Genomic DNA, 16,627 nt, shown 5'->3' with positions numbered 1-16,627 from the left:
CCTCCTGCCACACACACATGTGTGTGCGCACATGCCTTCCTCTGCCAGGAGCCAGCAAAAGTGAAACACTAGAGTCACTGCCGCTCCCCCTCAGCCCACCCCTTCCCTGTCTTTTTCTCCGCTTCCTGAAATCACGAGCAAGGATATCCAACTCTGATGTCACTGTAAAGTGCAATGGCCAGGAATGGAGGAGAATGGGAGGAGTGAGAACATGGAAAAAGATAAAAGGGGAGGGGTAGGAAAGAGGAGGAGGGGAAACCAAAGAGGTGGCACTTGTCACCAGTGCTGCACTACTCAGAACTCCAGTATCCCACAAATTAAGGATGACCCAGGAGAGTAACTGATGGGATTGATCCCACCCCACCCTCCCATGCTCCACATACACCCCCAGTCCCTCCCCATGCTCTTCCCCTCTCACTCAAACGTCAGACTCAATACTGGAGAGTTTCTCATAAACATGCCCGTTGCTGGAGCCATTGAAAGCCCTGGGGTTTTTGTTGTTAGGCACACAGGGGTTGGACTGGTTCCCTATACAGATGTCCTTCTGGAAACGGGCTGGCACAGCCCCATGAAGGGCTGAGACCACCGGCTTGTTGGTGGTGACAATGGCTCGGAAGTCTGGCCTGGCTTTGGGCCCTCCTGCCACCACAGGCTGCCTGAAGAAATATGATTTGCTGCCGTGGAGCAAGCATTGGTCATCCCCAAAAGTGGGGATGAAAGGGTTTTGGGTGACCCGGTCGGGGTAGAGCGACTTGCTGAGCATGTAGCCCCCGCTGCTGCCGGGGTTGTTGTGGTGGTGGTAGCTGGTGGCGGGCACTGAGGACTTGTTGTTGGCAAAGGTGGTCTCACTGGCTGGCATCTCAAACATGTGGGCGTAGGGGCTCCCTTCCAAAAAGCGGCCCTTGTCCTTGAGGCTGACGCTGCGGGGAGCCAGGGCCGAGTCATCCTTCTGCAGGTCCACAAAGGTGTCATAGGAGTGCTGCCGGCGGAGCTTGTTGCGGTTCTTCTTCTGCACCTTGGAGGCAGAATTGGAAGGGCTTTGAGGATATTTGGAGGAGGAAGTGGCACTGGTGGCCACGGGCACAGGGGCAGGCGGCTGGTCCAGCTCTTGGAGTGAGTTGTCCTCACTGATGTCGTACAGGTTGCCCGCTTTCTTGCAGGCCTCACAGCGGATGCAGGCCTGGCGGGTGGAGTTCTGCCCCACCACCGATGGCGTGTAGTTGTGCAGCTTAGAAGGGCAACCACGGCAGAAATTAGCCCCAGTCCGGTCCTCCCAGTCTAGATTGGTCAGGTTCTTCTCCCACGGCGCTGGGACCCCACTCACAGCACCATGTTTGTGCTCGTTGCCTCCACTAAACTCTCCCGAGCCGTGCTTGTGGTGGGCCCTGTTGGTGCAGGATCCACTCCCTCCTCCTCCTGTGTCACGCTTAAACTCATCTCCCCGCTCTTTATAGATATCCGTCAGGTCCACATGTTCCCAGTGCGGTGAATTCTCCTTGGCCCGAAACTGGTCCAAGTAGAAGTCCCGTAGCCCTTCCTTGTCCCTAAAGTAACGCTTGTGGTCAGGTGAGCGGGGTGGGCGCCGGCGGTAGGCCAGTTCTATCTCATCAAACTCCCGCCGGGACTTGGCAGAGGCTGGGCGCTTCTTCAGGCTATCCTTGTACTGCTGCTTCCGCCTCTTGGCCGCATTGCCCTCGATGTTGCCATAGGTTACTGTGTGAGTGGAAATGTCAGAGACATCCGAGCGGATCAGGTCGTCATGGGCCCCGCTGCCCCCATAGCGGTCACTTTTGAAGGAGAACTTGCCATAAAGGTCACCCAGCTGGCTGTGCTTGGCAGGGGGTAACCCCAGGTCCAAGGGCTTCTTCCCGATGGACCGTGACTGGGCATTGAAGGGGGGGTTGTCACAGTCGTAGAGCCCATCAATGGAGCTGGTGCTGCCAATGCTGTGGGGGCGGTGGTGGTGGTGGTAGTGGTCCTGATACACATTGCTGTCCTTCAGCTGGAGGTTGCCAAAGGTCCTTTCCACCTCACTAATATAGTCACTAAAGAGGTTCTCCTCACAGGGTGGGTTGTTGTAGGACTTGCAGTCTGAGTGGGTGAAGCTGCGGCGGTGCTCGGAGATATCATAGACCGATGACTCACGGCGGATAAAGTCCAGGGCACTCTGCGGTGAGCCATTGACCCCTGACAGGTTGGCCATGTTCTTGGCTGTCCGAAGCAGGCGGAGGATGTTGGAATGGGTGTTGTTCATAGTTGCTGTGGGGGAGTTCATTGCTGATTGGCGTTCCTCGATGGCCACACCATGGATGCAGCTGTAGATACCCTGAAATGAGAGAAAGCAGGAAGGTGAGTGGTCCTGCAAAGTATACAAGGAAGGGGACCTGGACTGGGAAGCACCCTGTGCAGCAACAGTATGTTCCTGTAGGGCAGCAAGGCCTGTCAGCCTTCCATCACAAAGCACAATCAAATCAAGATAAATCAGACTTCCTCTACCAACCCTTACTGTTCTGCCCCTCTTTCTTGCCCCTCATGTTTTTTCATTTCCCTCCATTTCTCTTCCCCTGCTTTGCTTCATCTCATATCTGTAGGATGCAGGAATATCTGCTTGTATCTGCAAAAGCTACTCAAATCTAGTAGGTGTAACATGAAATTGAAAACAGGGAAAATAAAATCCTTGGGAAGGAAAGCATCAAGACAAATAATTCTGTGTGGACGAGAGGAAGAAAGTCTGGTTTGGCCCTTGAAATTCATCTCGACATCAGTGAACCAATGAGACAGGAGCTATCTTAAAAAGGGAACAGCTGCATTTGTCATAAACTTAGCTACATTAATCACCAGTACAGATTAGAAAAGGAAACATAAAGAGCAGGACTGCCGAATAGGTATTTAGGTCTTTTGCATCTAGCTGAGTGAGGTACAATAGAATTTTTAATTGCATTCTGTTAAATTTAACAGTGATAACAGGCTCTAAATTGACATCTCTGAAAGCAAAAGTCCTCTATTCAACCTCAAATCAGACAGCAGAAGTGCCTGTTTCCTCCACATTCCCCACCGGCTCATTTCAGCCATGACACAGACTGTTCGCAAGGGCTACCCCTAGGAGCAGTAGGAAAGGGGCTCATTTATTCCCTGGCGTGCCAAATGGTGCCTGCCGATTAATTGTAAAATGTGTTGATTGTGAAATGGACACCACCACATCATGTTACTATGGTTTCTTAGCAGCTAGCAGATGATTAACAGTTTTCAGACTTTTCACCAACCTGGTCCAGTTCTAACAGATAACCACAGAATGAAAAAAATCTTTACTTACCTAAGAATCACCAAACACAATCCCCCATTTCATATCCAGACTAAACCAGGTTAGAAACTAACAATATAGAACAGAGGCTGTGCCCCTGCATTCAAAAGGCTTTGTTGTTTTTCCTCAACAACATGTTATGTAGCAATTATATACTCCTTGCACAAGCAAAATCAATTCTGTTACATCGGACACTGAGGTCAAAAATGATGAGATTTGACCTCACTTCAGAGTGGATCAGGAGAAGGGACCAGTGGCTTGAAAGAAGAAAATAAAGCTCCAAATGGGTCACTGCTAGCTACACTAATAGCAGAAAGATCACTCAGAAATTACTAGAATCTCCTTCAAATTTAAATATTATACCCTAAGGCATATTTACATTAATCAATTGCTAAGTCGTGTGGTCATCCTCTCTGGAAGGACTTCTGCATGGTTTAGGGCATGGCTTTTGGTTAGGGTCTTCTGGGTGTCCATGATAGCACACTTCTAGTTAACATAAAGTCAGCTGAAATGCTGTAATAGAGAGGATAATGGAGAACTCCTGATTTTCTAATCATGTTATCCACCATTACTTGACTTACTGTCTTCATATTTGGCCTCATCACAACTCACTTTGGAGGAGCAGACAATTACAGTTATCTTCTCTTTATACTGCATTTTCATTTCCATGTGAAATTTCCATTTCCATGACCATAATCCAACAGAGACCAGAGATGTCACAGAACAACATTAGATGCTCTTGCAACATTAACAGTGAAAAGATGCTAGCCTTTAGCCTGCAGACCACCACTCTATGCCACCTGTGTGTTAGAGTCTTGGATTTCCCAGTACCTAGGACTGTCTGAACAGAGCCTCTGTTCCTCCCCACTAGATAATGACACTCACCCTGCTAATGGAGAAGACCACACCAGGCTTGCCAGAGCAGACGCCCATGAAGCAGTGGCGGAATTGCCAGTAGAAGAGATGCTCACAGATGAAGGTGATGAGACTGAGGGCCATGGCTGCTCCCAGCATGTAGAAGACACCTGCCATGTTATCTATATCCAATTGGCTGCTCATAACCTCGTTCTTCTCATTGTGACAAATGCCAGTGAGCCATAGAGCTTCCAGCTCCTCCATCTCCCCTAGAAAGACAGAGAAAAAGAAACAAACAGGTTAGACAACCCTGCAAAGGCTAAAGAGCTCAAGTTGGGGCAGACTAAAAGCAAGAAGCTGATCTAAGGTAATTTCCAGTGACCGTGCTCTTTTTCCATATCTATTACATCCATGAAATACCTTGACTGCCCTTCTGATGGGGGCAGGTGCAATTTGTCACAGGGAAGGCAACAGGATTTTTCCATACCCAGACAGTAGTCAAAAAAAAGCGGTACCACAGGACATAGCTATCACACTTGCCAAATGTCTACAGTGAGATCCTGAGTTGTCCACCAGGTGACTGAAGACCTGCCCTCACAAACTTCCACTTTCATATTAGGTCAATGAAGAAAAAAATCAGTGACTGATACTGGTAGACAAAAATGAGTCACTTCTAAATGAAAATGTTATGTTTTCATCTCAAAATTCAAAATGTGGATTTTTTTTTAAATCAAAATGACTGATTCTGAACTTGTTTCCATCATATCCATAGCCCGTTAAAACTAGGTGCAATGTACCCAAAAATATTTGTGCATTTTTCCCTCTTTTGCATCCCATCAATTTTGTCCAAATTTAACACTTCCAAGCCCTTTGACCAATCAAAAATATTACTAATTTGTATCAGCTAGGAACAAATGTTCTGTAGTCTAATTTCATACCCCACTTATTCCCATTATGGTATTTTCATGAGGGGAGAGAGAGAGATAAACACTCACACACACGCGCATACTGAGACATTCAGAAACAAACTAATTTTGCAGTTTGGCAATTCTTTTCACGCTGTTAGGAAAGGTAATTTTTCACATTTTCAACCTCCAGTCCAGTGACAGGGGAAAAAAATCTGTATATTTATGTGGCGCCATAGCACAGCCTTTTAAAGCTTTATGGAGAACCTACGCCTTTTTCTGAAATAATACATATTAGACTGTTTAGGAGACAGAACACCCTATCCATCAGGTGGACAATTTTCTGCTGAAGTGTATCAGAGCTATGTTCTTTCCATATTTATTATGTCACATGTTATTTTCAGATTTCAGAAAAAACCAAATACTTATAAATAAAAAATACTGAGAACTTTATTTATTCAAAAAAAGGATACAGCAAGATGTAATATGGAATGGAAAGGGAAAGTCAAGAAAATATTTTCTAAGAAGGAATTCCTTATCCCACAAATAATTCTTTTTAATAATACTAACTTCTCTGTAAAGGATGGGATGAACTAGGTAACTATAATGTTCTGATTAAAAACTCACTCCAAAATATGCTTCTGAGTCTCAAGTCCCTCCTTGGGTTTTTGAGTTAAAATCTGAGTTAACTCTTTCATCCAGAAATATTTATCCTTTAATTTTGCAAACTCTTCATGGCTTGATCCTGTCTAGAACTAGAAAGCATGGGAAGACCACGGAAAGTCCAGTATAATTAGTAGGTTTAGTCAGGGCAAAACCTCAAAGATAGTGAAAAGTTCATAACATAAATCTTGTTTTTACAAGACATTCTTTGCACAAGATATTTTTCAAACACATATCTGAGCTGGTTCTATGAAACCTTCAGTGCTTTTGACATTGCTTTTGATGATACTGCTACCCTGCATCAACAACATAAAACAAGTGACAGCCTCACAGTTTTGGTGTAATGCCTCTAACAAACCCTTGTTAATAATTTCCTGTTCTCAACTCAAATGTGGAGCACCAGAGCTAGGAACTTTTATTTCTTACATGCAAAACTTGGTATTTCTTAGGAAAACTCCAACTCCTCTTTTTCTTGTCACTTACCATCTCCAAAAAGCTGTAGAATGGCAAGATCCACCTGGCGCTTCCAGCCTGAGTCCTTTTGGATGGCAATGCCATAGCCAGTGGAGGCAAACACTTTCCCACTCCCAATTGTCACCAGCTTGCAGCCTTCATCTCTGCCAGCCATGTAGTTTAGCACTGCTGCATCATAAATGAAAGCATCCAACTTCCTGCACAGGTGTAAGAAACAAGAGGGGTATAGTACCGAAGAGAGAATCTGTATGAATTCAAAGGTGTCCTCAGGTAATTAAGGCAGAAATGAACATTTTCAGACAGATTACAATAGGTTGCATCTTCACCTTCATCAGAGTTAACTAAAATCTGAGCCTAGAACCTGTTTACAGGTGAAGCTAGATTATAAATTAGGACTGTCTGTTTCTTTCTGGCTCTTTGATAATCATCATTTCTGATCTGAAAGAAAATTTGGAATACAAACATACTGCAAGATAAAGATGAATGAAGAGGAAGTCAAGGGGATCTATAGTCCTAAAAATAGCTTAAAATTCTGTGCTGCCTTTCATCTCAAAGGAACCTAAAATACTTTATAAAATGTATCAATATTAGATAGTAAAGTAGGGGTTGGAGTAAGGAAAATATTATCTCCAATTAAAACTGCTGGCATTACTTAGTTGAGCAAAATGTGATTTTTAAAATTAAATATAGTCAGGACATCATGTTTAACTCCTCAGTTACTGTGAAAAGCACTACTGGATCTTTCCCAATGTCAAGTGGCCACAATAGCAGCTTTATGGTTTATCATGCTGAGTAGCTCTTTAGTAAAGAGTGCTTAGCTGAAGGCCACAAGAAAAATTCTGTTTCAACACAGAAAAATCCCCATTATGGGCTGGGATGGGTAGACAGCACAACAGACTCATGAGAGCCTTCCTCTCACTGCAACAAATTGATTTGGGTGTGGGGAGCAGTCTCAGGGGGCTGCATCTTCCACATAACCAAAGACAGCTGATGAGTAAATCCTCCCACTAAATCTGAAATAAAGCACTTTCCAATAAAAGACCAAAGACCTTCCACCTTGCACGTTCTCACACCCATGCTATCTTTTCAACCCACCTCCTGCACATATATTTCCAGTATGATGATTATCTCAGTTCAAGTACGTGTATGTGGGGAAGTCTGGCCAAGGGTGGATATGAAGCCAGGATGACTTCTACCACAAGTGATGAGCTCTATTTCATCCATATATTTCCAGGACAGAGCATATTTATTTCCTGGATGATGACTATCCTGGCAAATGTACCTTCCCAGGATGGCATCCAACAATGGTACAATCATTTATAATGGGCTGTGTGCCTCTGAACCTGGCAAACAGGTTTAGGAATATTCAGTCAATCTAGTAATTAAATTGGCTGAACATCTTCATTCGTGCTTTGGAATGAACTTTCTCATAAGAGTGCAACACAAGTGTAAGCAAGAATGTTTTTTTTTTCGCTAGGACTGGGCTTTAATAACCAGAATGGTCAGCTCTGGGAGGAGGTCTTTAATTATAAGTGACAAAGGCTTGCGAAATGGTGTTTTAAGTTAGCACCTTTACAGATTTGCTGCTATTAAAATAGGGTGAGCTGTTCAAATATACTTTTTGCTAATGATTTTTCACACCTTTCCCAAACTACCCAAGGAAATGCTCCCATTTTATATACTTCCATATTATTCAAACAACGTTTTGTTCAGCCCTTGATACTAAAATATTCCAGAGAGAAGGGCTACTTCCAAACTATTTGCTTCAAGCACACCTTCCATTATACTATATTAGCTAGTGATACACTGGGGTGGGATTAGTCTGACAAGGATTGTTTCAGCTTCCTGATTAACATAATGTTTTATACACAGAAGGAGGGAAAACAAAGGAATTTCCAGACGACAATATAAATGCTCTGAAAAAAACTTTGTCCACAGAGGTTTGTGAGCTTTTCTATGTGTGCATAAGGACTGATCAGCATGAAAAATCTTGATGAAGCAAGGTCTTTGGGACTAATATAGACAAGGCTAACACGCACAAGGATACAGATCCTCTTTGTTTTTTTAAATAGTCTTATAAACACAGCAAACCCAGAAACTCTTACACAGATGTCAATAGAAAAAACTGGCTAAGAGAACCACAGAATCATTCTCCTGTGCTGTGTGTGGTCTTGCGATATTTTTAACCATGGAATGATAATGGAGGTTTGTTTTCCAAACCCCACAAAAAAATTTCAGACAAGCATGCAAAGAAGTCAGTTACTGTGGTGAGTAAGCATGGAAGAAGAAGAAAGCCTCACCCAGTCTTCAGCGAGAACAGGGCATCATCCACCCCCCTCTGATTGAACTTCACCATGTAGCTGTGCATTTCAGGGTAGTTGTTGCGAATGTTCCTTTCTGTGCTGCCATTGGGAACTGTCCCGAAGCGGAAAGGGGGTGAGAAGTCATTTGGTTTCTGGAACTGGAGAGACAGAAAAAGAACATTTCTCACAATCTTTCATCAAGAAGCAGTCATCTGAATGGGAGAACACTCCTCAGAAGGTCGTCCTGATTTTATTTTACTATCATGTAGAAAACATGCTATTGAGGATGTATTATATTTCACCGTTTTCAAACACAAACATCTCCTGTTAGTGCCTAAGAATGCAGAAGTGAACCTGAGCAAGCTGGTCTTTTTGTCCACTCTGGATTAAGTGCATAAGATAGCCAGTGATCAAAGATTAAAAGGAGGTCAGATAAAAGGAAAAAGGAATGGGAAAAGTAACAGCATCTTTGGAACAAGGTCAAGGAAAGATTTTCAATAAAATCTATGTGCGTTTTACCCACAAAGTGTCACACAGTTTCTAAGAAGTATCTTTTTTAGCTCTGTGGGTGCCTTTACACTTCCTGATTCTGACTGAAGTAGAAAAGTAATTAATGAGAAGAGATGCCTCTCAGAACACCTCACACCCACTTCACCAAACCAATGATCAGCTTTCAGACTTTTGGGCAAATGTCCCAAATGAAATGCTATTAGTGGCTGCAAGTCACCAGTAACATTTAATGCCCAGAACAAAGCTGGCAGAGTACTCCAAAGCTTTTGCTGCTCCCAAGAAATACATTCATCATAACATTCCCCTACGGCTGCAAGGCTGTGAGATTTTATATGCCACTTGCTTAACTCAAGTCATAATCAATGCTCTCTGGGGTTTTATGAGCAGTAAAATTTAGACTGTCAATTATCAAGACTGCTTAAAACCCCTAGAACCAGCAGACAGGAAGGAGCACAGAATTTTAAGCCAGGAACTGAATAAGCAGTAAAGAAAAAGATGCAAAGGTAGGTTAGATGGAGGCAAGCCCTGTTCTCTCTTGATATATGAAGCAGTAGCTTGCCTGCTGCTAATTCTTGACTCCCAACTATGACTGTATATTTGGATGAATCTGAGAATTTAGAACATGCTAACGGTTGGTTCACCTGGCACATGAATATATGCAGTCATGTACTGTCACCTTGTGTAGTGGAAATGCAGCTGCAGTCTATAGCTATAGCTTAAAAACATGCAGATAAGCCTTGTTATTGAGTTCTGCTCAAAGCCAGTTTGGAACCTGGTCAATTCAGCTGGGGATGCCAAAGCATCTAACGCGGTGTATCTCGTTCACATCATCTCAGCAATAAGGCCAACCAGGACCTGTGTCTGTGGGTAGGTGAAAGCACTGTTCACATCACCTGTTTCCATGTACCAGTCAACTCACCTGGCTATGCAAGGAATCATCTCTCCAGTTTGGATGGTGAGATGGGCTGGCTTGTATATGCACACAGGAGTGTGTGAAAGAGAACACATATCCTACGGCTTTAAGCCAATAGAAAACATCAGGGCTGTTTTTTTGAAAAACAGGTTGTCACATCACCAAAAAAAGGGAGGTTTCACATAGCATAAAACAGGCAGTAAGGTGGCTCTTAGAATCTTGTCACACCCGCTAGGGATGAAGACAAATTCATAACTATCAAAACATGTAATGAAAGCAAACTTTGATGGGAGAAAAATCACTGCAGCATGCTAAAATTATTCTTTTTTACCAAGTTGATTATAGCAGCAGCTTAGGGCACCCATCACAAAAAGGGCATTGCCGTGCCAGGTGCAAAGGAACACAGTCTCTCCCCTGACATGCTAAAACAGGAGTTTGCAAAGTGGGCAGCCTGCTTCCCCAGAGGCTGCAGAACGCAGCCTTGAGGGCAGGTTCTCATAGAGCCCTCCAACAGAGTAAAGTCAGCAGGACAAGCCACAGGCAATCCCAGCCAACATTGGTGTGACCTCAGCTTCAGCATGTCCTTTGGAGGGGCAGCAGCTATGAGAGCCTCTGTCTGGGCACAAAGAGTGTTAAGAGAAAAAAAGGCCCCATCCAATGTCCATTTTATACCTCTACCCTCCATTGCTAATGATACAATCTCTAGCCTTGTCTGCTTCCATCACTGTGTCTATGAACTGGAATAAGGATTATAGAGTCAGGCAGGGCTGTGATAAGAGAAAAGATCCCATCTCTGAACTATCCTCTATCTCTCCTGTGTTCGAGGGCCCATTTTAGCAGCCAAAGGTGAAAGGTTTCATATTTAATTTTTAACCTCCTGGGCAATGAATAAATAAATGAAAATATTCCTCTTGAAGGAAATCATAGTTTTCGACAACTGGAAAAGCATGTTTCTAGAGAAGAAGCCTAGGCTGATGGCTCCTACAGAACCACATACTGCGCATTCACTCATCATCCCTTACCCCCTGCTCATTCCTCAGTTAGAACAGATCTGCAAATGCAAATTATTCTCCACACACCCACATGCACAGACACTTCAAGCATAGCCTGGTGGACAACAAGACAGGAAACATTCTCAAAGGATCTGTAGGGGACCCACACTAGAGATCTTTAGCTTGAATGCTCTCCTGGCCACCTGGTTTGGTGTTTGCAAAGCTGAAAGCAACTCCAGCTGACTCCACAGCCCGTTAGGCCAGAGATAAGCACCTAAGTTCTCCACGTTTGAGAAGTAGTAGTGGTACATGCATGCAGCTTTCTGGCAAGAGATGACAGCTGAAAAATCCCCATGTTTGTTGCTCAGCAGCACATGGGCACAACTCAGTCCAGGGATGGAGGGATCTCCAAACAGTTCTCCGCCAAAACTGCTGCATCATTCTGAGCTCACTTCTGCCCCACACAGCTCCTACTGAAGGAGGAAGAAGCCTTCCCAGAAAATATATGGGACGCATGGGGAAGGAGTGTGTCCTCTCCTGGTAACACAGTGGAGGAACATGTGTGGAGGAACTGGAGAAGAAGGAAAGTTAATTGACACTGTTGTCAAAGAGTTCAGAAAGGAAAGCTGCTTGTTTGGCTTCTCCCAAGGGCTGGGAGAGAGGGCCTGGATCAAAAGTGTCAGCCCCAGGGAAGCATGGCACTTTGGCAGACTGGTCTAGAAGAAGTCTGAGAGGTATGAGACAGGAGCTGAGGCAGAATACAGGAGCCATTACACAAAGGCAGCCTGCGTAGAGGTAATCTCAATGCCTCAGTAAATATCGACAAAGGAATTAACCACAGATATTGACAGAAAGGGTCAGAATTTGGATTAATGAGAACCCTCCCATCATTTCATGTAATGTTTCTTCTTCTAGAGCCCTAAGTCACAACTACTCTACCCCAGGCATCTGCAAAGAGAAGCCCTGTGAACCTCTGGCAAAAAAATCTGGTGGTTAACAGTGGAGCGGAAGATAAGCAACTGCACTGGTTGCTGAGCAAACACAGCTGCAGAGTCACAGAGAGCAGCAAACAGGGCTGTACAGGGCCTGCACTTGTAGGAGCCCACTTCACACCTCCCTGCAGCAGGAGCCCTATCCTGCCGCCCAGCTCTACCTATATCAAGGGGTGATTGCCTGAGAGGTAATCTGCAGGGCTTGGCTGCAGCCCTTCACCCAGAGAGCCCCAGGCAGAGGTGTACCCCACTTTCAGTCTCTCCCTGGCTCTCCGTGGGGCCTTGGTCATGAGATGCTCCCCTTGTACCCAAGGTGATGTGACATGCTCTTGCCCATGATAGAAATCCCTTACGGAGCTGGCTTCACATCAAATGTGGGGGGGAGGTGGATGCTAGAGCTGGGGGTGGGAAGCAGACACCAAGCATGCCTGAAGGGCTGAGGTAGCTTTGGGACATGAGACGTCTGTGTTCAGAGCCCAGCAGCTGCCCGCCTCTTCAACCCCTCACTCCACAGATTGAAATCAAGAAGCATTAAGTCCAAATCAGACCACATCTTTTGGAAAGTAACCTCTCGGAGTCAGAGAGCAGAAATCTTCCTGCTCTGGAGAGCGATAAACACGCAGGCTGGGGGCTATTAGCACATTCAGAGTGGAGAGCCCCTTTCCTGCTTCCCCTCCCCGCAACTCGCCATGAGAGCTGTCGGCAGCAGCAGCGAGAGTGGGTTTAAGTGACTTGTCTGGCAGAGCTGTTTCATTAGCAATTTGGAGCCTTGCCGTGCAGAAAGCAGCATTGTTCTCAGATGTTTGAATATCAATCTGCATAATGAAACAGGTGATAGGAGCTTTTCCCATTCAGGCAGCCACAATTGGAGGGGATTCAGGGATGAGGGGAAGGGGTTATGTCTAATTGGCCGCAATTAATTTGATGAGAATTTTTTTTCAATATATTGTCTATCGCCAAATGGTTCCTACAGAAAAGCGCATCTGCACTTATTTATCTGCCTGATGTAGGCCCTGTTTACACTGTAAAGTGTTTGCCAATAACATTGAAAGCAGTTTCCCAAACTCAGCAAGCTCTCACAACCAAAAGCCTCTTTTTTATCAGTCGAACTACTTTTACACTGCTTTAAAAAAAAATAATCCCCTGCTGGGTAACATAATGAGCTGCCAAAATTTGGTGTGAGAGTGTGTGTGTGTCTGTACATGCATAGTGCCTTACCCTCACACAGCTTCTCTGGAAGGGCTCCTTTCACTTTGTAAGGCCCAGGCCCTCGGTTTAAATTTTCTACCCCAGGAAGCTCCACAGCTCTGACCCGCCAACACAAGGTTAGGTACAAGTCTAAAAGAGCTTCAGCCCATGTGAGATACTCTAAGTTCAGTTCATCTGCCCAAGTGTCAAGTGCCAAGTTGAGATGCCCCAGGGTATTTCACCCTGGGAGCAGGTCTCTCATAGCCCCTGTGTCAGATTTGCCAGCCACCTGAGAGTATTTTGGATAATCCGGTGCACCTAAATTGGCTCTAGACATCTACATGTGCACAGCTGAATCTAGCCACTGGACCATTTGGCCCTCAGGACAGCTTCTCCCACCAAACATATAGGAAGCCAGCTGCTATGGGTAGCAGCATCACTGTCTTGAACTAGCCCATCAGGGCATCAGTCACAACCTTTTAAGCAGGCACCTATAAGCAACACTCTGCTTGCTCTTTTGACAGCAGTACAACCAGCAGATATCTGCTGTGGTACAGGCCAAATACCTCTAGAAATGATGGCATTTATTAGAGCTGCAATGTAAGGTTTAGTGACATCAGGCTAGAAAAGCAGAGTCCATGCTTGAGTGCATAATTGTAGCACAACTTCTCTGCATTGCCCAAACATCCTTGGTTGTCCCCTCTTGCTCTGGTTCAGCTGCATGTCGCTGCAGTCAGCTTGCACCTTTCTTCTTTGCCTGAGAATCCAGTCAGGCTGTTTGCACAGGACCTTCATCCAGAACTTGTTAAAAATTAAAGAGCAGGTCAGTGGTTTTCAGGTCTGACTCTGAGGTAGCTCTACGCTTACACTTAAGTCTTGATAGACTACATATGTCCACAGCAACATGTCTTGCCCTAGGTGCCTTGCTTCTGCAACCTCTGCTTCAGCCAGGAAATTAACTCCTTCATAGCTGAATAACTCTCAAAGAGAGGAGGGTTGTCGTTTTCACACCCTGAAAATAAGTAATTTTTGTCCCCAACTTGCACCACGAACAATGCAACAGAATCAGAAACCTGGATCTCGCCCTGAGAAGATGTCTGCTCTGCCTCTCTCTCTGGTGGGTCTCTCCTAGATATCGCCGTTCCTGACAACTCTTCATTCAGCCTACTGTGGAAGATGGCTAGTGCTGGAGACTCCCTCATTCCCTGGACAACCTATGCCAGTGCTTTAGTATTGGAAATTTCTTCCAAGTGTCTGAACTAAAACCTTCCTGCTGCAAGCCAAGTACAATGTTTTCTGCCATCTTCACCGCAGACAGGGAAATCAGAATAGTCTATTCTTCTCTGAAGGTGCATTTTACGTTTTTGAAGACTGTTGAGCTATTTCTTCTCCATAGTCTTGCACTGGGGCTAAAGAGGCCCAGTTTCCTCAGTCTTTCTTTGAAAGCTGTATTATCTAGACCTGCCGCCATTCTTGCTGCTGTCATTTGGCTGTATCCAGTAGGTCTTTCCTTGGCTTGCCTTTGGTTGATGGACATGCTTTCCAGTGTACCAAGAACAATCCGATCAGGACTCCAAGATGCTGAGAGAACATTACACTAAAAATGCTCACAGCAAGACAATAGTATTGCTACTGAGAGTTAATGCTCATTATTACTCTTCTCTGTGCCTCTCTATACTATATCCTTTTCCCTCTATCCTTTAATCTTGTCATCTGCAGCTTGCAAGTTCTTCAAAGCTATAACTCTGTCCTGCTCTGCATTCAGGTGGTGACCAGTTTGTTTCTGGAAAGTCAATCATCACTGCCAGCACCATCTTCAGGGCTTTTACTGTATTCTTTTCTTTATTCAGCTTGATCGTGCACATAGGCATATCCACACAAGTGTGCCCCATCACCTGTCTTGGTGGAAGAAGTGCTCCACAGTTTCCCAGCGTGGAGCCTCCTCTATTATTATGTTGGTGAACGGCACTTCTACATTGCTACAATAGCATCCCAGATAGGAGTGTGCCAGCCCAACAACATAGGCAGAAAATCATAGCACTACTACAATAATCTGTTAGGAGCACAGACTAAAGAGACTGTGCTGCTCATTCCTCTATTACTCATGAACCTCTTGTACAGACACTTCTCAAGCTTCATTCCTAAAGCATTCCTCTCCCCCTGCACAGTCACCTAGTTTTGACATTACAGACATTTTTTACTTTCAAGGTGGAACTCACAGCCATTTCTAACTGACTACGAGTTTTCAGAACCTCCTTTTACCATAGCTCCGATTTCCTCTCTTCTTCTGCATTGCTTCACAATATCACCCTCCACCTCCTCAGCAGCAGCTGGGACTCCTCACAGCTCGGAATCCAGTTGCCACATCAGGTCTTACTGGTTGTTGGGTCCAGTCACAAAAATCAGCCCTAAGATTGCAGTGGCAAAAACACAGTTTCTTGTCTTCATCAGTCAAACAATACATGCCTTGATTTGTAAACAATGAAACAAAACAAAACAACAACATCAAAAAAGAATGAACAGCATCAAATCCAATATAAGACAGTTTTGGGAAGGCATAAAAATACCTTGTGCTCCCTTACATTTTGACTTTGTGGTTTTTCTTATTATTCAATACCTGGTGATGTTTCAAATACTCTCGTCTTGCTTTGCATAGTGCTTTCACCCGTGAATTCCTCTAGATAAGTCTGAGAAAGGGTTATCAGCTAGTGCAGCTGACTGCAGGGAGGTTGGAAAAGAATTAGATTAAAGACACTTTTAAAGGAAGACGTAGGGTGGGTTAGACCAACAAACAAAAAGAAAAGTATCTATGAATGTCTGGTGGTGAAACAGGGACACATGTGGGTCAGGGAAGGGAATGGAGCAACCTAGGGACAATGCAGAGGTGAGGGGTGTAGGTGAAACCAAAAGAAAGGAGTTCAAATATAGCAGCTTTAAAAATAGTTGCCCTTGTAAAATAACTGGGATGAAAGCAGAGATCCAATTGGTGGAAGAAGCCGCCATCACATGCAGTTATTGCCAGAGCAATGCACACAGTAGGATTGTGCAGCCTCTTTGCAAGCTGGATTATTATGTGCAAACCTGCTCTGTGCCGCTTCTGCACTGAGCAGAAGACTGAAGACCTTGGGCAGCGCAGTGTAACCCCAAACAGATGGCATTTCAGGGGTGCCATATCTTCCATAGCCAGACTTACATGCACATGCTGGGACCGCACTGCCTTTCTGCTGACCCAGGCATCATGGATACACCAGGCCTGTGGGGCCATTCCAGGATCAGACCATCACATGTGGACAGAGTCTGCTCACTACCAACAAACCAGGTGTGTTCTGGGTCTGCCAAGAGTATGAGCCTTTTGCAGACTCTGTGTGGTATCTCCACCCAAAAGGTAACACTAAGGCTTTAAGGCTTCCTCAGGACACATTTCACAGGCTATAGGCCTCAGGTCACTCACATTGTTAGGTGTCCTTCAAGCTTGCACAGCCCTAGTATTAGTAGGTGTGATATCAGATGAGCACAGTCATATCTGTTGCA

The 16,627-nt window shown here is 44.8% G+C and overlaps 1 protein-coding gene across 1 annotated transcript in view; it reads right to left on the bottom strand.

The window, feature by feature from the left end:
• Positions 1–418: 418 nt before the first annotated feature.
• Positions 419–16,627, bottom strand: part of GRIN2B (glutamate ionotropic receptor NMDA type subunit 2B) — a 169,935-nt gene continuing 153,726 nt past the window's right edge. Inside the window, exons 9-12 of the mRNA XM_086469920.1 lie at positions 8,499–8,659; positions 6,208–6,395; positions 4,187–4,425; positions 419–2,326 (exon numbers count right to left, since the gene is read on the bottom strand). Coding sequence (XP_086326046.1) covers positions 419–2,326; positions 4,187–4,425; positions 6,208–6,395; positions 8,499–8,659 — 2,496 coding nt within the window. The remainder of the gene's footprint in view (positions 2,327–4,186; positions 4,426–6,207; positions 6,396–8,498; positions 8,660–16,627) is intronic.

This window comes from Leptosomus discolor, chromosome 1 (assembly GCF_034619465.1).
Source record: "Leptosomus discolor isolate bLepDis1 chromosome 1, bLepDis1.hap2, whole genome shotgun sequence".
Classification (NCBI taxonomy): Eukaryota; Metazoa; Chordata; class Aves; order Leptosomiformes; family Leptosomidae; genus Leptosomus; species Leptosomus discolor.
The sequence above is the reverse complement of the archived record's forward strand: the minus strand, read 5'-3'. Positions and strand labels throughout refer to the sequence as shown.